This window comes from Triturus cristatus, chromosome 7, assembly GCF_964204655.1.
Source record: "Triturus cristatus chromosome 7, aTriCri1.1, whole genome shotgun sequence".
NCBI classification, from domain to species: domain Eukaryota; kingdom Metazoa; phylum Chordata; class Amphibia; order Caudata; family Salamandridae; genus Triturus; species Triturus cristatus.
Genome location: NC_140590.1, coordinates 1,166,748,225 through 1,166,771,095, shown reverse-complemented (window position 1 = coordinate 1,166,771,095; position 22,871 = coordinate 1,166,748,225). Strand labels below are relative to the sequence as shown.

The following is a 22,871-nucleotide window of genomic DNA, read 5'->3' as shown; positions in this document are numbered from 1 at the left end:
GTTTTCAAGTTCAGTAAAGGCTGAGCAGCGTTATTCCTATAAAGGCTAGAGCAGCCCACATTGGATATTGGAAATAGGGTTCAAGTCCTGGTGTTTGCTCAACCTCCTGTGATTATGGAAAAATCACGTAATCTTCTGTCTGTGCTTTAGAAGAAAATCAGACAAGCGCTGTAATGTCCTTGGATCTCACAAGGTCATGCTACATTAAAAAAAATTGTCAGTAGCTAAGGCACCCTCACGATTTAATAAGAGCTAAGTACCCAGTACAAGGCATTTCTTGAGCAGAACAGCGACTTCACCTGCAAGCACGCAGAAAGTTTAACACCAATGCTTCTTTCGTTTTCACCAGAAAAACCCCTTTAAATTCATATTGTAGCTTCTATGCGTTATTTTTCTATGAACATTTCGAAATCATATCCACCTTCTCCTTTTTCGGTATTTTTGAGGAGGGGTGCTTTTCTGAAATTAATCAACATCCTCTACTATTTCAAGCCTCTGCTATTTTAAACAAGTTTTGGTAAATGCATTAGGTTTTGCCTATGTGATAACTAATAAGTTTTTTTTGGAAACAAGGCCTACTTTTTTACTAAAAAACATATTAATACCTGGTAAAAAGTAATACATTGTTGTTGATAGAAAAATAATTACTCTGATTTGATAAACATATGAAACAATTGTGAAATATAAAATGAAAAAAATTATGTTACTTATATTTTTTCTTGCCTAATTTCAACAAAATTGCAAAATGATAAGATAAATACCAAATTCGTTATTCTAAATTAACATAAAAAAATGGATAAAATGTAAAACCAAAAATTACACTGAAAAAATTTCCTAAACGCTTACAATTAAATGCATTACTAATTCAAATAGAACACAATGATTACAATACAAAGTACAACAGTAAAAGTATACATATTCAATTAGTAATTAATACATTACATATAAAAACAAATCATAAGCAAAATATTTAGTGCAACAAGTCAAGTCAAAGATCTTTATTCGGAAAAAAACATCCATAAAAGTTCATGTAAATCACAGCAATCATCCGATAAAAACAATAAGATAAACTTTTAAAAGCTAATAAAAAAGCAACTTAGTTAGGCTTATAATGTATACATTTTATAGAATACGGATATCATGACAGTAACAATAATTCCAAGCCACAATAGGATAACGGCAGTGAGCGCGCCCTAATTTGGCGAGCCCCGTTTCTCCCGGGCTTGAGGCTAACCCGTACAGCAAGTTGCTGTACCCTAGGGGTGTGACAACAGTGGGTCCATTCCCTTACTCCCCCTTGTGGGATCTTATGGACACACATGGTGAAGTATAAATTTACTATCACCTAACATGTAGTAGAAACTATATATTCACTCACTTGAGCACTGCCTGCCACTGGTCCTGAAGAATTGCCACCGACCCGTTCTGGGCACACGGCAAGAAACATGTCGACCCTCTTACTGCCCGGGGGAGCATCAAAATCCCTACGGGAGTCTACCTTTTTAACTAGGCTGGTATACCACCAGAATAAAATTGTTCTCTACCTGGCAATACCTGACCTATTTTATACTCACTTCACTTACACTCACTACATTTGTTGCACTTACCCCCACGCACCCATACGGCTATCTCTAAAAAGAACTCCGATAAAGAGCCCCTTTGCGGGAGCCCGTCGGGCATTCCAACGCCGGCCCGACGAGGAGCATAGCCCTATGATGAAGCATGACACCTTGCTAGGTGTGTGAGGGCATTAATAGAGATACATTTCTCTCCCCTTCCCTCCCTTTTCCCTTCCCAGAGGAACTGTACTCCTGGTCTTGTGTATGATACCTTGGAGCTCTGTACAGGACCTCATTAAAAAGCTCTTGGTTCCTCCACCCTTTTGGAGTAACAATAATTTTGCAATTAATGTGCAATATGATTTAGGCTAGAATAGGCAACAATTAAAACAATGCACAGTTAGTTTAGCTATGGCATGTGCAAAAAAAGCAGCAACTAGTGCAAATATGCAATGTGCAAACTAAGCAAGAATGAAACAAACTTATCAAACCGTGTTCATTGTTGCTCGGGATCGAACAGCGGATTGAAGGAAGCAACTAACTGAGGATTACATCATCAGAGCTTAGCATCAATAAATCTCTAAATGCTAGATTAAAATCCATCAGAGCATTCTTTCTAAGGTACGGGATTAGGTAGTGTTTGGTATATTTTATGTAAAAACCACAAAAGAACGTAAAATGCAACAGGCTCTGTTTGCCACCTAGGTTAGAGGGACAGTTTAAGTTTTCCAAATTTTTGTTAAAGCCTAAAGGGAAGCAAAGTAGATTTTTAATGCTCCCATCCCTGAACCGAAACAACAAGCTCCTGTTCAATTTGCCCAGTTTTTTTTGCAGGTAGCCCTGGGGCATGTTGTAGGGCCTACTGCATGGCTCCAGAAGGGGAATGTACCTTATAATAGCCGGCTTTACATACTCGGTCTTTTCCCTATCTTTGCGGTACAGGTCGTACAACGCCCTTTTTACTGAATTCTTATGCGTGCAATCAATAATTTGAGGTGATAAAAATAGATGCCCCTTCTCCACGCTTACTAAGCTTTTCTCGACTGCCCTGAGCCAGGGTATATGATTAGGCCGCTCATTTTTTAAGCAGTCCGAGATAATATCACGGGTCAAATAGGCGGCAGAGTTCTGCCATATTTTCAGCCAAAACAGGGCGGGTCTGCATCTTATAAAATCCTCTATATAGGGGAGATTCAATTCCCTATGGCACACGTAAGATGGGGCTGAAATGACCCCCCCCCCCAGAGCCTTCCTACAAAATCTATTCTCTTCGGTCTGTATGTTAGTACAGTTCGAATATCCCCACGCCTCTGCACCATAGGTTCCTGTCGGTAAACATTGAGTTCTGTAAATTTGTAACAATGGTGTAATAACCTCGGCATGTTTGGGTTGGCGGAGGGTGATTATAGAATTAGTTGCTTTGCCCAGTTTGTTTCTCCCAAAGGCAATGTGAGGCTGCCAGGATCCAGAATCGGAGACTCACCTTGTCCCTCCTTAAGCGGTGGTACACCCGCCAAGATGAGGACATATGGGCAAGCATCAGGGGGCAAATGAAGGGCCGGCCCCAGATGTTTTATGGGCCTAGTAGCAACAGCTTGGCCTTTATCTGAGCCAATATTAGTTGGTGCCCCCGGCTTCGTGATGGCCAAGGTGGATCCGCCCTTTGATGTCCCAGCAACCACACGAGTGGGGCAAGGCGGTCCGGCTGCTACAGCCGGGGTGTGCTGCGGTGTCATGGCAGATTGGGTTTTCCCTACAGTATCACTCCTGGGTGCAATAATAGATGTGGGTGTACTACTGGTGGTGTTAGGCCTGCCACCCAAAAAGCCCTTGCTAGCAACTTCCAAATCTTTCAGTAGGCGATCTCCCCTCATTAGATCAAGACTAATCACCCCTTTCCTTTTTGCGTCTTCCTTTTTTGCCAGGTTTTCCAATCTATCTAATCTTTTAAAAATAGTATTAAATTGTTTGATCATTTGACTTTCCATTTGTTTACAAATAGTATCAACTATAGTCTCAATAAAATTCCCATTTGGGTTTTTTTGAGTAACACTCATTTATAGGCTCAGTCTGTGTGCAGGCAGAGTTATGTCCTTCTTTAGGTAGAGTTGTGACTGGGAGCCCCTCAGCGAGTTGTGGAGACTCAATGATATCGCTGCCACCCCCAGGCGGTTGTTGCTTCCCTCTAGTCCACATACTCTGGGGGGTCGGTTGGCTCTTGTTACGAGGGGGTTGTTTCCTCTTATTTACTGTTAGTTTCAACGGGCCTCTTTTCCTTTTCTCTCCAACAATCTTGTTGCTCGGGGTCAGAGGAGAGATAGCAACATGTACAACAGGGTCAGGCTGTGAATCAGTAATAATATTAGGACTGCTACCCCCAGGTAGCATTGCCAACGGATTAGCCAATGAATTAGATTTCATAACTGTGACCACAGGGGAAAGAGACAAAACTTTATTTGAGCTTGTTTGCTGGGGCTCTGAGTGTAGACTTATAAGGTCCATCGACATTCTCCTCTCAGTATTGGCAATTTCGTTTCTAACCATATTGAAGGCGTTTTCCAGTATACTTTCGAATGTCGGCGGGAGCACAGAAAGTCCCTCAGATGCCTGTGTGGTAGAACTTGTATTTCGTTTCCCCATAATAAATATTTCAGGGCTCACCTTGCTGGCAACTTAGAGGGGTGGCCCGCCCGACCAATGTTGACCTCTGAGGGCCTCAGAGGGCCCGCCCTTTGCCTGGGCTTAGCCCGGCGCTGTCCCGCGCGCGGACCCGCGAGGCGGTGGCTCTGCTGGAATTTGAGCGCCCCCAGGCGCGAGATTGCGGGAGGCGGCTTCCGGTTCCGCCGCTGAGGGTGCTGGGAAACGTAGTCCGCCTCCACACAGCGGCCGCGTTTGACTAGCGGCGGCGGGAGGGAGACAAGCAGCGACCGTAGAACTGTGCCCAGGAGAAGATGCAGGTAAGGATTGGCCTCAAGACAATGTGTGCCTTCTGGGAAAGAACTCGCTCGCTCTGCCAGTGGCTCTGCTGGAATTTGAGCGCCTCCAGGCGCGAGATTGCGGGAGGCGGCTTCCGGTTCCGCCACTGAGGGTGCTGGGAAACGTAGTCCGCCTCCACACAGCGGCCGCGTTTGACTAGCGGCGGCGGGAGGGAGACAAGCAGCGACCGTAGAACTGTGCCCAGGAGAAGATGCAGGTAAGGATTGGCCTCAAGACAATGTGTGCCTTCTGGGAAAGAACTCGCCACAGTAGGAAAAGTGTTGGATAGCGGAGGGGTAAAAATTACTATTTCCACTCCAGTGAGTGCACCAGTAGGGAAAGTGTTGGATAGCAGAGGGGTAAATGTACTATTCCCACTACGGTCAATGCAACAGTAGGGAAAGTGTTGGATAGCGGAGGGGTAAAAATTACTGTTCCCACTCCGGTGGGTGCAACAGTGGGGAAATTTTGGGATAACGGAGGGGCATTTAACCCAATTTAGATATTAAAATACCCATATAAAAACACGTTTTATTTAGTTATACTGTACAGTAAATTTGGAAATAAAACCATTTTAACTTATAGTTATAGAATTTTAATAATTTAACAAATGTCCAAAAGTAATTTTAAAAACTGTGTGCATAAATTTCGAACTAATATAGTGCATATAGAAAAACAGTTATAAAAAACATTTTTAATGTAAACATTGCTAAACTCAAAATATTAAAAACAAACAAAAGTATTAAAAATATTTGAAAAACCTCTAAGCAACAGTAAGGGAAGTGTTGAACTTCTGGGTGTTTAGATTTACTATTCCCACTTCAGTCTCAGCAACAGTAGGGAAAGCATTGGTTTTTGGAGGGGTTAGAGCAGGGCACAACTGGTCGTACCAGGCACAGGACGTTTCCCGAGTGGGACTCCAGGTCGGGTGCCAGTTTTGGGCCCCTGGAGGGTCATTTTAGTCCACTCACTGGAGTGGGAATAGTAATTTTTTCCCCTCCCCTATCCAAAACTTTTCCTACTGCTGCACTCAATGGAGTGGGAATATTAATTTTTACCCCACCGCATTCCAACACTTTCCCTACTGTTGCATTGACTGGAGTGGGACTAGTAAATTGTATCCCTCAGCTATCCAACACTTTTCCTACTGTTGCACTCATTGAAGTGGCTTCTCTTTTTATAGCCTCCGTGACTAGAGCGCTCCAGGCCAAGATGGCGTCCCTGCTCCACCCTACGGGTGCCCAGAGGACCGAAAATTACAGTGTGAGTCTGGAAAGAGAGCCACAAGCCTTAATCATGGGCTAGATCCACCCCCCCCCCCCCCCGCAGTCTCCGGGTAAACAGAATGCTCTTAGTTTGCACACAATGTCAAATTCAATATTAAGGAAAGCATAGGAATTGGACGGACTAAATTTATTGTTCCCACTTCAATAAAAGCAACAGTAGGGAAAGTGTTTGACTTCAGAAAGGTTACATATATCATTCCAATACAGTAATTTAAATAAAATATTTAAATACCTAAAACATAAAATAATTAACCATAGTTAAACTAGAAATTATATATTGTATACATTTAAATAAAATGCACAATTTATTATAAATATACAAAACAAATGTATAATTAAATGAAATATTTAAATAACCCTACGTAGAATTCACTTCTCTAGCTACTTCTGAAAAAACCACAAACACCAAGAAGATCAATTAAAAAATAAATCAAACAATAATAAAATTAAAATAAATGAAACATATAAAAATAATATATTATACACTTGCTGATATATATTACTACTTATTTCTTGACAGTCTAAATAAAACTATTTTTTCATTTTAAATTTTCAATGAAAAAATTATGATTTATGAATTAAAAAATTAAATAACAAATAATAAAGAACTATTTACATTGAAATATTTTCTCATCCTATTCCCCTACAAACTGACATGCTGCTAAATTAGCTATAACTAATTATACTATACAAAATATATATTAAAAATCTGAAATTAAACCCAAATAAATGAAAGAACAATTAAAAAATTAAAACATTACATACTAACCATTTATATATTGATTTTACCTTACATTACTTAACATTATAAAATAATTAGTTAAAATGTAACTAACCTCCCACCATATTCAACCAAAAACCCAATATCCCGCTATTAAATTACAAACTACTTAACATAGGTATTTGTAGATAGCACATTAACTCTTAGGCATCTTGGCACTAACAGATGTTTATTGTTACCCAACAGTATTCATTTTATCGACCTCTGATGTTTGAAAGCCTGAGTGGACCCGCCGGGATTTGAGCCTATGACCATGAGATTGAACACAGGGCCCTGCAGTGGACACATTAGTCCACAGAGCCACCAGACCCATCTAATTGCCTCTTAAAAATTCAATTACACATTTAAAATTGCAAACTATATTTAAAAAAAGTAAATTTTACTAATATTATAAGATATATATATATCGTTATAGGAATTCAGCCAAACGCCATACGCCTGCCTCTTGCTGTCGGTGCCTTCCGTGGCGGACAAACCCCAAACTTTTGAAAACAGTCTTTCAATTACGAAAGAAGGCGGCACACCAGAGTTTCCAACCGGGAAGGTTTATTGTGCAAAAAGAACGACTGGTTTCAGCCTGTCGATTTTCGTCAGGTTCAAAGGTCACAACGTAAAGATGCTGTTAAATACACGCCGTATCAACCATGGAAACAGAAAACATACTGGCTTTGAATGCTGCTTGCTCCGCAATCGTGAAACATAATGATAATCATAATTGTTTAAATTACATTTCATAAAACGACCACAAATTTGATGGTAGCATAATTCTCTACATGATAAATAAATTAATTATGTAGTGTCGGACAATGAAATGATTTACAATAGAAACTGAAGAAATCCTCGTTTCTAAAAAATTGTCAGCACATCCAGGTATTGATAAAGTTATTTGATAAAATAAAATAAACTTATCATAACAGGATCAAAATTAATGATAAAGCAGCATGATCATATTGATGGTGAATAAATACGGGACCTTAATCAAATGGATGCAAAAATAATTGCAAAATTAATAAAGGCCACATCGTAAACACATTAATAGAATAATGTCCATAGAGATAAAACAAACATAAACAGAGTTAGAACTATGCAAATAATGAACAAAATTAGATTGCAAACGCCATTCAAAATAGCGCATCAGCAGTCCAATCCTTGTTGTTTATAATATATAAATAAATAAATCTGAACAGTAAAATACTGCAAGGAACGACAAAACATCCCTTATGGACAAAACATATGATAATGGCCACGCGGCCTACCTCCAAAACCTATTTATGTACAAACTCTATGGACAGACACATATAGTATGATCATGGCCAAGTGGCCTACTTCCAATGCCTATTAGTGTGTAAACAGTAAATAGATGTATAGTAGTCCATAAATCTACCCAATGATAATAGGAATGGTCATGTAATTGAAATAACAGCAGCAGGGCAGACCAAATGTGCCATAGATACAAAGTGATAAGTGAACAATTAAAAGGAAAAGGGGAGCAGGGTAAAGTGCATTGTGAATTATAGTTCAAATTCTATTGAAAAATTCTATTGAAATAATCCCTGTTTATACCAAAAGGCGAAGGAACCGAATGATCCCGACCACCTAGAAAAGATTATTAAAAAGGTGCTATAAATAGATATCTGCCCCAAATGGGGTCTATCCAATCATTAATCATGAGTCACTACCCAAGATGCACCAATAACTTAAAATATGGAAAAACTGGGAGATGTAAAGTGACAAAACCTGTGTACCCTAAAAAAACCTATAAATGTCTTAACACTAACTTATGTATCTACAGAATGCAACTACGGAAAGAGATAGAGCGCTGAGGATACATAGGAGGATACCAGAGGGGCAAAAGCCTACTATACCCCTATATGTGTTGCTAGTTCCTCCTCCTTATTCATGCCAAAGGGGGAACTTGTATTAAGGTCAATGATGTATCGTGACTCAAGAATACGTAATTGTTTTTCCCGGTCACCTCCTCTGATGTTTTTCATGATACGTTCAAGTCCCATGTAGCTTAGGAGCTGATTATTGCTGTTGTAGAGATTATAAAAATGTCTCGCAACAGGATAGTTAAAGTCTTGATTTTTTTATTGCTCTTAAATGCTCCACAATGCGTTTTTTCACTGGCAGTTTTGTGCTGCCTATGTAGCGAGAGCCACACGGACATTGTAGGCAGTAAATTACAAAATCAGTCGTACATGTGATAAATTTAGATATCAATCTCTCTTTTCCATTTGATGTGGTGAAAGTTTTGCAGCTATGGCTATTGGAGCATGCCTTGCAGGCATTAGATTTGAAAAACCCTTACTCCTATTCAGCCAGGTGGTGGGGACTTCAGTTTGATAATAACTGTTAACCAATGTATCCCTAAAGGAAGGTGCTCTCTTTTATGTTACTGTAGGGGAGTTACCCACTACCTTGCCAATCACAGAATCTGATTGAATCAGACCCCAATGTTTTCTCATTATGTATCTCATTTTGTTGTCTCTGGCATTGTACATAGTGATCATTCTTGGAGTAGTAGACGATTGTTCAATTTTGTCAATCACATTAGTTTTGAATAGAACATCTTTCTGATCAGTATCTTTTAGTTTTGCCGCTGCTTCTATCAAAGCTTTCTTAGGATAACCTCTAAGTTTGAATCTATCCAGCATATGATCTTGTTCCTTAATAAAACCTGGATTGGTACTACAATTTCTACGGGCACGCAATAGTTCGCCATATGGTATGCTATTAAGCAGAGTTTTGGGATGATGGCTACGTGCATGCACTGTACTATTGCCAGCTGTTTCCTTTCTGAAAAGATTGGTTACCAATTCATCATCTTGGACTGTTACATGTATGTCAAGAAAGTCATATACTAATTCACTGATGGTGTGTGTGAATGTAAGATTTAAATCATTGTTGGATAAACTCTGTATAAATCTTATAGCTTCTTCCTTGCTCCCGTCCCAGATAATGAAAAGGTCATCAATATAACGCAGCCATAATGGCACATGACTCGTGAACAATTCATTGTCATCAGTCCATACCACCTGCTCCTCCCACCAGCCCAGGAATAAATTTGCTAGGCTGGGGGCAAAGCAGGTTCCCATGGCGGTACCTGTTTTTTGGCGATATAATATATAAAAATATTTTTTTTAAAACAATGATGAACCCGTTGTTACACTTTTGCCATGCCGTTGCGTCACTTTTTGTGTGGCTCCAGAAGCATAAATAATGCTCCATATTGCACCATATTTACAAAGTGATGCATCAGGTATAATGTATGTAGGGTGGGTGTTCCCCTGAAAAAAGCCTCGTAGAAGTGGCACAGTGAAATCTTTCAGATTTCACTGTGTTACTTCTAGGATGCTACTGTGTCACAACCTTATGCCTGCCTCACAGCAGGCATAAGGTTTATGCAGTGCAATGGGAATAGGCTTTCCCCATGCATTGCTGGAGCTGCATCATGCTTACGACAACTCCAGCAATACGTGGGTTTCGCGCTGACAGATACATCAGGATTCCTGACGTATCTGCCATTCCGTGCGACATGGTGCGCCATACAACAAATGCGGCACATCCATCATGTCGCAAGGAGGGCGCACTGAAAAGTGTTGCATCGCTGCTTTCTCACATCGATACAACACTTTTCATAACTGAAGCCCTTATTGTTAAAGACTGTATGTATAAAATGCCCACTGCCAAAAACACATTTTTAAACTTTGTGACGGACTCCTATCTTTAATATGGGCACATTTTAAGGTTTCTTTTCTCACAAAACAGCTAGTGCATGACTATCAAATTGTCCTTCTCTATTCCTGAACAAAAGATTCACCGGCTCCTTTTAGGAAGCCTAGTTTTATACCACACACACACACACACACCGAAGTGCAACATTTGGGCTCACTCCTTAAAAAAATCATTAACATTGTGAAAGATTCCTATAATTAAATTAGGCACATTCTGAGGTTTTTATTCCCATGAAAAAGACAGCTGTATGTCAGCCCAAGTGACTTTCTCTAATCTTACATTATGAGCATACCAGATCAGTTCAGGAATACAGTTTGTAAGACTCTTGTATATGTTTGCCCTTCAAATAACGAGACCATAAACACTGATAAAGTCTTTTGTAGCTGACATGGGCACTTTTGAGTGTTTAAGCCTTGTTTAAGAATTTCTATTTTACACTCCAAATATAAAAGGCTGAACAAATAGATGTTTCAACTTTGTATAGACCTTGGAAGGAACAAAGGTTGAGTGGTAGCTCCAGGATTCAAACACATGAGAGAGTGATCAAACACATATCCCTCTAGTGGATTAATTCATTTAAAAAGCCAACAGACTAATACGATCTGTATGGGTTCTTCAACATACCTATCATTACACACATCACTGTGGAGACTTGAATATGACTGTAATCACACATTAGCACTGTGGAGACTTAAACATTACTATAATCGCACAATATCTCTGTGAGGACTTTTACACTACTATAATCACGCACTATAAATGTGTGCTATGATGATGATGATGATGATGACCTGGGCATGTCTATATTCACACACTATCTCTGTGGGGACCTGGGCATGTCTGTAATCACACACATTCTCTTTGTCAACCGTGGTAATACTATAGTCACACAACATCTCTGTGGGGACCTCGACATCTCTATAATCACACACTATCTCTGTAGAGACCTAGACATGTCTATAATCACACACTATCTCTATGGGGACCTGGACATGTCTATAATCACACACTATCTCTGTGGGGACCTGGGCATGTCTATAATCACACACTATCTCTGTGGGGACCTGGACATCTCTATAATCAAACAGTATCTCTGTGGGGACCTGGGCATGTCTATAATCACACACTATCTCTGTGGAGACCTGAGCATGTCTATAATCACACACATTCTCTTTGGCAACTGTGGTAATATCATAGTCACAAACCATCTCTGTGGGGACTTGAATATTCCTGTAATTACACACAAGCTCTGTTTTGGCTTGTGCATCATCAGCTTTGCATTCTCTGTATGGGGCTTTGTGAATACTGATAAGTAGTAACATTAGACTTTTGGTCTAAGTTTACATTGTTGAAACTGAAAAGTAGAAAAGTTAGATTTTTTTTGTCTAAGGTTACCATTGTGAATCGGGCCCTATTTTAATGAGGACTGAAACACAATCATCTTCATGCACTATATCTGTGGGACTTAAACATAGCCATAAAAACACACTATCTTTGTGGGGCTTGAAAAAAACTATAATAAAATACTAACTTTGTGGGGACTTGAACATCACTATAAAAACATATTATCTCTGTGGGGACTTAGGCATTCCTGTAATTAAACACAAGCTCTGTTTCGGCTTGAAGCACCAGGGATGCCATAAAGCACACGGTTAAGACTGCTTTGCAAATAGCTGGGTCTGAACTGGGGTGGAAAAGTGAACTAAAGAACAATGATGGATTCAACCCAGATCTGTGACTGGGGGTGAGTGGCTGAAACGTTTCAACACTCCATCCATAATCTCCGTGTGTGTGCTTTGTTCGCCCTAAGTTGGCAGAGTATGCCCAGACGTGGGTCCCTTCCTCACTTTGCCACTGGATTCTAGCTAGCCTGACTAATGAGGGGGTGTTACCTGAAACCTGTCCCAGGATGCTTATTTCCGGTGCAGGGAAGACCTGGCTTGGCAGTTCGGGCTGGACTGTTCCCATGAGGCACAGGGTCAAGACTGATTTGCATATAGCCGGGTCTGAGCTGGGGTGAGGAAGTGAGCTAAAGAATGATGATGGACTAAACCCAGATCTGTGACTGAGGTGAGTGACTGAAACGTTTCAGCACTCCGTCCATCATCTCCTTGTGTTTGCTTCGATTTGAACATCATCAGCTTCACATTCTCTGTATGGGGCTTTGTGAATACTGAAAAGTAGTAAAGTTAGACTTTTGGTCTAAATTTACCTTTGTGAATACTGGAAAAAGTAGTAAAGTTAGACTGTTTGTCTAAGTTTACCTTTGTGAATTGGGCCCTATTTTAATGAGGACTTACACACAATCACCTTCATGCACTATCTCTGTGGGGACTTAAACATCGCTATAATAACACATTATCTTTGTGGGGACTTGAACAACACTGTAATAACACACTATATTTGTGGGGACTTGAACATCACTATAATAACACACCATCTCTGTGGGGACTTGAACATCTCTATGATAACACACTATCTCTGTGGGGACTTACACATCGCTATAATAACATACCATCTCTGTGGGGACTTGAGCATTCCTATAATTACACACAACCTCTGTGTGGACTTGAACATCATTAGCTTCACACTCTTTATAATGGGATATAAGCTTTGAATGTACACACTATTTCTATGGAGACTTAAACAAAATGATCTTCACCCACTATCCAGGTCGGGACTTGAACATCTATTTTGGCAAAAATGTAAGCAGCTAATCAAGCTCTGGGTTCAACTTGACCACATTCCTTTGTTCCATATGTTAATTTCTTATGTGTTAGTTTCCTCATCTTCTAAGAGTGTAAGCACTAATACATAGGTTAAATACAGCTTAAAGTCTCTTTCTATAAGCACGATATGATATGTTCTGGCACATTAACATAATCTGTCTTCATGTATACCCCTAGTGTATATGCAGCAATTCATATATGAATAGATTATAATGTTGTTTGTGTATATTGTTAATAAAATAAACATTTAGCCATGTGCCTTAGACTGTATTCAATCACAAATAGTTTTACGGACTAGGTCCCCACAAGGATGGTAGCACGAGTTCAAGTCCCCACAAGGATGGTGCTGTGCGCGCGATTAAATAACAATATATTTGCAAATTTGAAGCAGGATCCTGTATCATGAATTTTTTCTTAACATTTTTCTGTTATTAGTGTGTTGTATAAACATTGGGAAAGGTTAGTCCCCACAAGGCAGGTATTCACACATAGTCCCCACAAGGATGGTAACACGTGTATGTGTGTGTGTTTCCTGACTGGGTCTGTGTTACCAGAGTTCACTGCAGTCCTGGACCCTCAAGGTCCTATTATTACTGGCTACTGAATCTGCAGTTTTTCTCCAATTTTTAATTAGATTACCGTCTAAGTGTTTGTGCAATATTAGGTATTTTTGAACATTGAAGGAGCAAGATTATTTATAGCTCTGCCTTACTTTTGCTGGGCATTAGAATTGCTAACATGGACATTCTGCACGCTATTTCACAGTTTCTGCTATGGGTAGTTCCTTTTGTCATCAACAGGACTTTACGCTCAACAGAGCACCTTTACTCTTTATAGGGCTATTTCAGAAGGAAAAGGTACCACTTTAATGCCTACAGCAGCTAAAACATGATTTTCCGTAATGCAGATGAAAAGTGGTAATGAGATGCCTCTAAATACTGCACACAGTCCAGCTATTGTCCTGCAATGGCGGTATTGTTATGTATAATTCAAAATTGTATAGATGTATTTACATGCCTTCAATTGTTGTTAGTGTCAGGATGTGGCCGACAGTGGAACAAAGTTTATGATGTGTGGTGTGATTAACTACATTATACTTTCTGCAAAATAGTATCCACCTGGTATTTATTCTTTTTTTGTATTAAAGAATTCATTTTATTAGATCATTCAGTACATTATAAACTCTGTACCATTAACAAATTCAAATAGTTGAGTCATTATCCCAGGCATGTACTACAACAGCAATAATTTTGTACAAAGGCACCAGTGGTAGCAAAACATTACATTAGGAATAACTGTCCATTAATCCTTCTCTCCAAATATGCGCGCCACTCCCCATGGCTGCCAGTATATCCTTAACCCTCAGTATCCTGCCTATCTTCTGCAGAGAGCTCCTCGTAACCTGTAAGGATCTCCATCCATGTTTGCAAATCCTTCTCCGAATGCTCATCCCTCCTACACTGACTGAGCCTCATCTCTTCTACTACCGCCCCTCTTCTGCTACCGCCCATTAATTAACATCTTTGATCCATCCCTGTTCCTTCGGTCCTAACGGACTCATCCATGAAATGGCAACCCAGCGTTTTGCTAGCAGCAGGGCTAGTTGCATACATTTGCACTCCATTTTCCTACCCTTCTGTTTCCTGACAATCTCCAATAGACATGTTATCTCTGGACTGCTAAATCCCAATAAGCATGTACTGGGGACAGCACGAAGCTAGGTGAAGAAAGGTTGCGGGTCTGCCCAGACACCGGTGGCATCTGTCTTGACGTAATCTCTTGTATGTAGAAACACCAGGGTGATATATGTGCAGAGTATCCAATTAAAACGTACTAGCTTGAAACGTGCATTGCATGTCACCTGCTTGACTAATGCACAAATACCTTTCCATTGTGTGTCTTCTAGTGGTTTACCCAGTTCTTCCGAGGCCGCTGTAGCACAAAATGTGGTCCTAGGTTTATTGCAATCATGGCTCTATACAAGTGGGAAACCAAGTGTCTACCATCTCACAGGGATAGCCAGGACGGGTTCCCCAGCGGTCTACAGCGCCAGGACGCCTCAGGGCAGCCGTGCGCTTTACAAGACACATACATTTACATTTACATTTACCTCTGTCAAATTCCAGTAGAGTCCTAAACAGTTCAGAGGAAGTCGGGACGTCTGGGTTTCTGGGCCAGACATGTCGCATTAAGTCCACAATACTTTCATAGAATCAGAACTGGCCTGACCCACACCGAAGTTCCCCTGTGCCACTTCAAATGTAATGAATGTCTTATTGGGGTAAAACTCACCGAGTGTCAAACACCCCCTCCCCCATCTCTCCAGGCACTGGCATTCACAGTGAAGGTCAACAGGCGGAACCCTGAAAGGTCCCAAAAAATGAACTCTTATTCGAAGGGGGCATGTCTCAGCACCACCTTCATTGCACGCTCTCACAGTGATGCGGTGTGTTTGATTAGCTAGGGCACTGTGGGATCACCTCTCCTACCCCAGTGAAGCAACAGCGTCCCTCCCTTCATCCGTGAGTAAATCCTTTTCCCAGTTGTCCCCAGACAACAAGTGTGCTGCATGTTGCAACCAAGATGCTAGATAGTAAATTTCCATATTGGGCAGTGCTAATCCCCATCCTCAAAAGGTAGGGAAGGAGTCTCTTGGGTCACTTTGCTCAGACCTCCCGCCCAAACTAAAGTTGTTAATAAGGAGTGTAGATGCTTAAAGACTGTCATAGGTAGCATGTCTAAAGGATACTGTAGAGTATAAAGGCAACATGGTAAGAACACCATCTATGCACTTCCACACGTCCCATAAGGGGTGGGGGTTCAAGAATTGCACCGACTTAGTTACGCCCTCTATGAAACAATCAATATTATATTGTTTACGCTTCTGGACCATGTGGGCCACCATCATTTCCCAACGCAATTGTAAATACGGCTGTGTGGTGGGGTCCTGTGCCACCAGCCGCCCCAGAGGGAATATCACAGACTTATTCGTACTAACAAGCAATCCTGAAATGTCCCCAAAGGTGTCCAAATGCTCCAGAAGCAATGGCAGAGATTACCTCAAAGTCAACAAGTAGAAAAGAGCGTCATCCGCATAGAGCGAGATTAGATGATCCGATACCTGGTATTTATTATTAGCTGTCCTCTGCAGTAACTGTGAAACTACTTGATTTTATAGTGTGTACATGAAATCAAATTATGTTATTGCGCAATTAGTATGAACAGTTGTGGTTGAATTTTAGGCATGTTAATTTAACAATGTTATACTTCATAAAATAACTAGTATGATTGGACTATTGCAAAATAAAATTTATTTAGTCATTATGAATGCAATGGCTGGAAAAGGCAATGTTACATAATGTTGAGTAGTGAAGGGGAGGGTTGCGGGAACTTTGATGTCATTAGCGCCCAATTTTGAGCACATCAGTCTATAGGAGAGTAGAAACTATTTAAGTGACATTTTTAGAACTGTGCCAGGATTTGCCAACAGCATGTGAAACTAGAGAGGATACCATGCTGACAAATGTTTTTGCAGCTACGATGTGATTGAGGCGATTAATAGGGATGTGATTTACCTGATGGGTTTTGGCAATCCCATTGGAGTGAGGCTAGTCGTCTGCTTGGCTGGTGTTTTCCGAATGCGGAAGCGCGATACTTTGCCAACACCTTCATCTTGTGAGCACTCCATGTTCTGTGGTACAAAAATGTTATCAAATTACCAAAACTCGCTTCCTCGAGTTTGACAATCTACCTCAGCTCTTCACGAGTGTATCCTTTACCTTTAACTCAGAGTCCGAAAAGGAGGATTCCTCGGACAGAATCCTCTTTCGAATCTTGCGCTTCTTCTTTGAATGGGAAGCTGTCTTGGTCAGGCCTCCTCTGATCCGACTTGCCAATTCTGATCGTACAGGTGAGTCTTCTAAGCAAGGGGAACAAGGCCTGGATTAGAGAGAAGAGCATGGTGTTATTAACTGCATAAAATTGAACACAGAGGAAGACATTGGTGGTGTACCACAAACATTTGTTAACTGGAAAAAAGAAATGAGTATTGTGAAAAAAAACAAAAAGTTAAAAGCATTGAAATTAAGTGAGAGTAAGCAGAGTATCAATAATTAGCCCAGGGAACAAGGCACGGGGAATTTTATCAGGTAGTGATACTAAGTGACACATAGAGGACGTGTGAGAGCGAGACACAGAACATCAGTAATTGAAAAAAGAGACAAGGCCGGTGTAAAGGAAACAAGTGACCGTAATACAAACAGGACAGAGTGTGGTAGAGGGAAAAGTGTTGAAGGACAAGAACTAATGTAAATAGCTGGGCAAGGGGTACGCACGAATCAGATTGAGAGAGTGGGCTTGGAAAGGGGAACACAGAGTTTGTAGCTGTAACAGGATACAGCGTCTGGGGGAGCGAAACAGGCAGCGCATCAATACCAGGCAGGGGAGAGAGGGTGATGGGATTGCTTAATTTGAGCCGGAGCTTTCTGGTGCTGAGCACCAGTACTTAATTGGTTTCCAGTGCTCAGCACCGGCACCTAATTGGAAACACCACACTTAGGGCAGTCTTCCACAAGGTGGCGCTGCTCATGTAGTTTAGAGATGAGCAGTATAACAGTTGTTCAGGAAAACAATATACATTAAAACAATTTACTAATAGCTGCCTCCCCAGCCATTCCTTTAGCTTTGGGGACCTTGAATAATCTGAACTGTCGAATTTACATGCGAGAGAGATGGTTAGTAGTTGTTTTGGCAGCGATTACAGGGGCGATAGGTGGTGCAAGCTGCAGTGGCCTCCTGGTCAGAGCCCTGGCACTTAATATTTTACAAATTAAGCACTGGCAGGCTGATTGATGTTACTTAACCACTCTGACAGAGGAGCAAGGCCAGCAGAGTGGAAAAGTTAGGGTACTACTGCTGGATAAAGACTACATGCAAAATATAAGGAAACAGGCAGGATATAACTGACACAGGAAAGCTGGAAGGAGAAACTGGAAATGTAATAAAAAGACAACTTCTACTTACCTTAGCTTTTCAGCTTGAATAGCACAAAAGTGCTCTTGGTTTTCTGCACATTTATCACTATGGGCATGGACTATGGATGAGTCTAATGAGTCACTGCAAACACACCAACCAGAGGTCAACAATGCCCTAAGGATCCATGCCAATCTTAGATTGTGTTTTTGTGCCTTACCTAACGATATATGGGAACTACGATCTTATGAGATGTCGTACTGCATTAAGAGACTAAACTGATCAAAAATGAGCTGATAACTAGGCAAGATGCAACGAGTCAAAGCTAAATATTTTTTTCTTTTGCAGTAGTAACTGTTTGTACAGTCACAGGACAACCATCTCTGAAATTAGCATCCTCCATTTGGATGCCATACATATATACTGAATCACTGCTCGCCTGCCAATGTATACCTCCTAGAGTCTATATTAAAACAGTATTACCTTGTGTATGTTTGAGCAAACCACCGGGAGTCTACATATTCTACTACCCGTCCAGTCAACCCACTCCAAGTAAAAACTATTTTTATATTCAGTTCAAATAATAGATCAACAACGTCCATGAAACAATCCATGTAAATATGCATGTCATTTAAAAATTTTTTTACTTCATAGTCCATCTTTTTAACATAACCCTTTGTATGTCTGTAGAACAGTTTTAGCTCTGTGCATATGTATATTTGGGTGATTAACAGCTGAGGAATGTAGTACACCGATCCTATCAAGGGCTGAAAAGACTAACACCTGGTCAACTCCTAAATGTGCCATTTGTATGTCAGGTCGAAAAGAAGACTCATTGGCTAATACTGTAAGCTAGTACTGTTTCTCTTACTGCCATCTGTTCCAGAACATAACAGCAGCTCTCTGAGCCTGACAAGAAACTTAAAACATGGCTATTTCAACAAGTCTGCTCTCTTGTTATGGGCTGTGTCTATGAGTTACAGATTGTCCTTTGAGTAACAGTGGTGCTTTACAAGACTAATTCATCATCTTATTTGAACAGGTATCCTGGCTGGCACAAAAACAAGTTTAAGACCTATTAAGAAAGCCTTATTTGTCAGTATTTTAAACAGAGATCGACCATGTTCTGTTCTCTCATATGCCATCTAGACTGAGTTTGACCCTGTCTGAGGGATATAAGCAGTTGTCTGATTAAAGTGATAAGCATATTTCTCTTGTTCTCTAAGATGAGTCATCTTCTACTTCCTGGTGCTCACTGCATCCTCTGCCCAACACTCTAACCAGAAGGAATCAAGTAAGACTCCGTGCCCTCTACAACATCTCACTCAGCAGATTATCTCCTTTGGTTTCTCTAATCACTCTTCACCAAAAGTATGACGATAGGCTCTTTCCCAGACTTTACCTCCAGCCCTGAATATCACATCTCCAACTGCCTCACAGCTATACATCAGTAGAAGACTCTTCTGCTCCCTCACGTTCAACTCCATCATGACTACTTCCCTCGTTCAACGTTATATAGATCTTGAAGGTGAATAGATAAATTAAGAATAGTAAACCTACACACCATCACAATATAGTGTTAGTCAATATTTTGGCTACAATATTTGTGCAATACAAAATTGTAATACATGATATTCGGATATATAGCCCAGGGTCACAACCCACTTTAACCGGGGTGTATGTAATTTCCAGAGTTACGCTCAACCAAGAATAAACCAGGCTCACCTGGAGTCATCAATGCATAGGAGTTCTAAGATGGATTCTTATCCGCACACACTCAAGCCCAACACACACAATATGCACTTAACCTGCCACATTTATCCAGAGCAAACATGCATTCGCCGTCAATATCAAACATCTCATTTTTCCTCCTTTAATATTTTCTGCTTTTCTGTCACTTCTTTTCACTTCCTGCAATTTTCCACTTTTCCCTCTGGTCACTTCTTGCACTTTTTCCTTGCTGTCCCCCCACCTCTACTCATCCACCTCGGCCCGCCCCCTTCAGCGCCGCCTTCCAACTTTTCCCGCTCTCGCCCAGAAACATCTAAATGGTGGAGGCGGCGCAGTGGGTGCGCCGCTGGTGCACCAAAGGCGCCTGGACTGCACCAAGCACAACAGATCCTGGTCCTCCAACCATTCACCACTACAACGCCAGCACCCTCCATGCCCTCAACACCGGACAGCAACACCCCCTGCCACCGGTAATTGCCGAATGACACCCAGTGTCTTTTTCCTGCCGAAACTTCAGCCGCACCTTCGCCTGCCACCGCACACCAGACTCACCCACCACACGACCGACAAACACCATATCCGACCGCCTCAGCTGTATCCTGCTCAAAACACACTCCCTCCACAAACATGCTGTGGAGATCTAGGATCTACTCGACTGTCTATCCAGACATCGTCCTCCTCGCGGAAATGGAGATCACCTCCACCCCAGACATCGCCATCCCGGATGGCTACAAGGACTGCATCACAAAAACCAAAGGAAATGATGGACGGAGTGTTGAACATTGCAAGGACTCACCCCCAGTCAACTGATCTGGGTTTAATCCATCACCGTTCTTTAGCCCACTCTGCCACCCCAGTTCAGACATGGCCATAGGGACTCACGTCTGAGCATACCCTGCCAACTTATGGCGAAGTATTCAACACTCCGTCCATCATTTCCTTTGGTTTTTGCTTTGTTCGCCATAAGTTGGCAGGGTATGCTCAGACGCGAGTCCCTTGCTCACTTTGCCACTGGATTCAAGCAAGCCTGGCTGAAGACGGCTGAAATGCCAGAAACCGGTCTTAGGAAGATTGTTTCCGGTCCAGGGAAGACATGGCTTGGCAGTTCGGGCTGGACTGTTCCCATGAGGCACAGGGTCAGACTGGGGTGGCAGAGTGGGCTAAAGAACAGTGATGGATTAAACCCAGATCAGTTGACTGGGGGTGAGTGCTTGCAATGTTCAACACTCCGTACATCATTTCCTTTGGTTTTTACAAGGACTGCATCAACACACCGGGTGGAGGCATCAGTCTCACCACCCACTCGGTCGACCCCTCGAACAACATGGAGCACCTCCACTTCCAGACAAACCCGAACACCACCCTCCATGGCACTCATCTACTGTCCCACTGGACCCTCTCCACCCTTCAGCGACTCCATCGACTTTATTGCTCCTTATGCTCTCGCCTCTTCAGACAACATCGTCCTTGGCGACCTCAACTTTCGCCTGGACAACCCTAATGACAAGAACACATCGTCCATGCTAGAGAACCTCGCCACCGTCTGACTCAAACAATGGGTCACCTCCCTAACCCACTCAGAGGACACATGCTCGACCCCATCTTCTCCATCAGTGACAACATCACCTTCAGCCACACCACTGCGCTGCTTTGGACCGACCACTGCTGAGTCCACTTCTCCTTCACCAAACCCACCGTATACCACTGTGCCCATCGCTACCCTTGCAGAAGTTGGAACAAGGTCACCGACTAACAGATGACCACCTCCCTCAGCAAAACTCCACCTCGACTTCCGCGGACGCCAACACCTCAGCACGCAACTTCTACTGATGGATCTCCAACTGCGCCAACACACTGGCTCCCCTCAAGAAAGCAACAGGCAAGCGACACTCCAAAAAAGCCAGCTGGTCCATTCTCACCCTTCATGACTTCAGACGTATCTGTAGACGGCTTGAGAAGAGCTGGAGGAGCAGCTAGACCCCAGAAGATCACTCAGCCATCACAACCGATGTGAACATTACCATTTCATTAGAACAACAAAGAAAGCGTCCATACAAGAAAGGATCAATGTCAATGCACTCAATATCAAAGAACTTTTCACTGTGATCAAAGAATTTGCCAAACCCAACACAGAGACAGCAGACCTCATACCCTCCCAAGACCTCTGCAACAACCTCAGTACCTTCTTCCACCACAAGATTAAGGAGATCTACGACAGCTTTAACAGCCTCGACACTCAAGACCCTCTCACCCCACTCGCAACCACCACACTTAACACTGGACCCCAACAGACCTTGCCCAGCTGGACTCCCCTCAACTGCTCCATCAACTCCGCCACAAGCGCAGAAGACTGCTAACACGCAGAGATCAACCCCTTTGTGAGGAAACCCTCTGCCAACCCGAAGGACCTCAAAATCTTCACACAAATCTCTCTGCTCCCCTTGCACCCTATGCACAAGACTCACAACGCCGCCATCCGCGACATGGTCCTGAAATGGATCCGCTTCTTCCTCACCGGCCGAACACAGTCAGACTACCACCGTTCCATTCTAAACCTACAGAGATCAGCTGCGGAGTGCCACATGGCTCTTCCCTGAGCCCCACTCTCTTAAGGATCTACATGGCCCGGCTCACAGCCATCGTCATGAACCACAGACTTAACATCAGCTCGTACGCTGATGACACACAGCTGATCCCCTACTCAACAACAAACTCACAGTGGCCAAGAACAACTTCCACGACGGGATGAAGGCTATTGCCACCTGGATGAAGGGGAGCTGCCTCAGGCTAAACTCAGAAAAGACCGAAGTCCTCATCCTGGGCTCCACTCCCTCTGCCTGGGATGACTCCTGGTGGCCTGCAGATCCCCCCACAACCACAAACCACGCATGAAACCTCAGAATCATCCTGGATCCTAGCTCACCTTGAACTACCAGATCAACACCGTCTCATCATCCTTCCACAAGCTAGGCCTGCTCCGAAAGATCTTAAAGTGGATCTCCACTGAGTCCAGGAAGACCTTCACCAACACACTCATCAGCAGCAGACTAGACTACGGCAATGCACTAAACGTCAACATCACCCAAAAACTCCTAAAGAA

General features: G+C 42.2%; 1 protein-coding gene across 5 annotated transcripts in view; it reads right to left on the bottom strand.

Annotated features, from left to right (window-relative positions):
* PRR14 (proline rich 14) overlaps positions 1-22,871 on the bottom strand; it is a 593,350-nt gene that overhangs the window by 162,909 nt on the left and 407,570 nt on the right. For all 5 annotated transcript variants that reach the window (XM_085618443.1, XM_085618444.1, XM_085618442.1 and 2 more), the window contains 2 exons: positions 16,849-17,008; positions 16,645-16,760 (listed from right to left, as the gene is read on the bottom strand). In XM_085618443.1, coding sequence (XP_085474569.1) covers positions 16,645-16,760; positions 16,849-17,008 — 276 coding nt within the window. The remainder of the gene's footprint in view (positions 1-16,644; positions 16,761-16,848; positions 17,009-22,871) is intronic.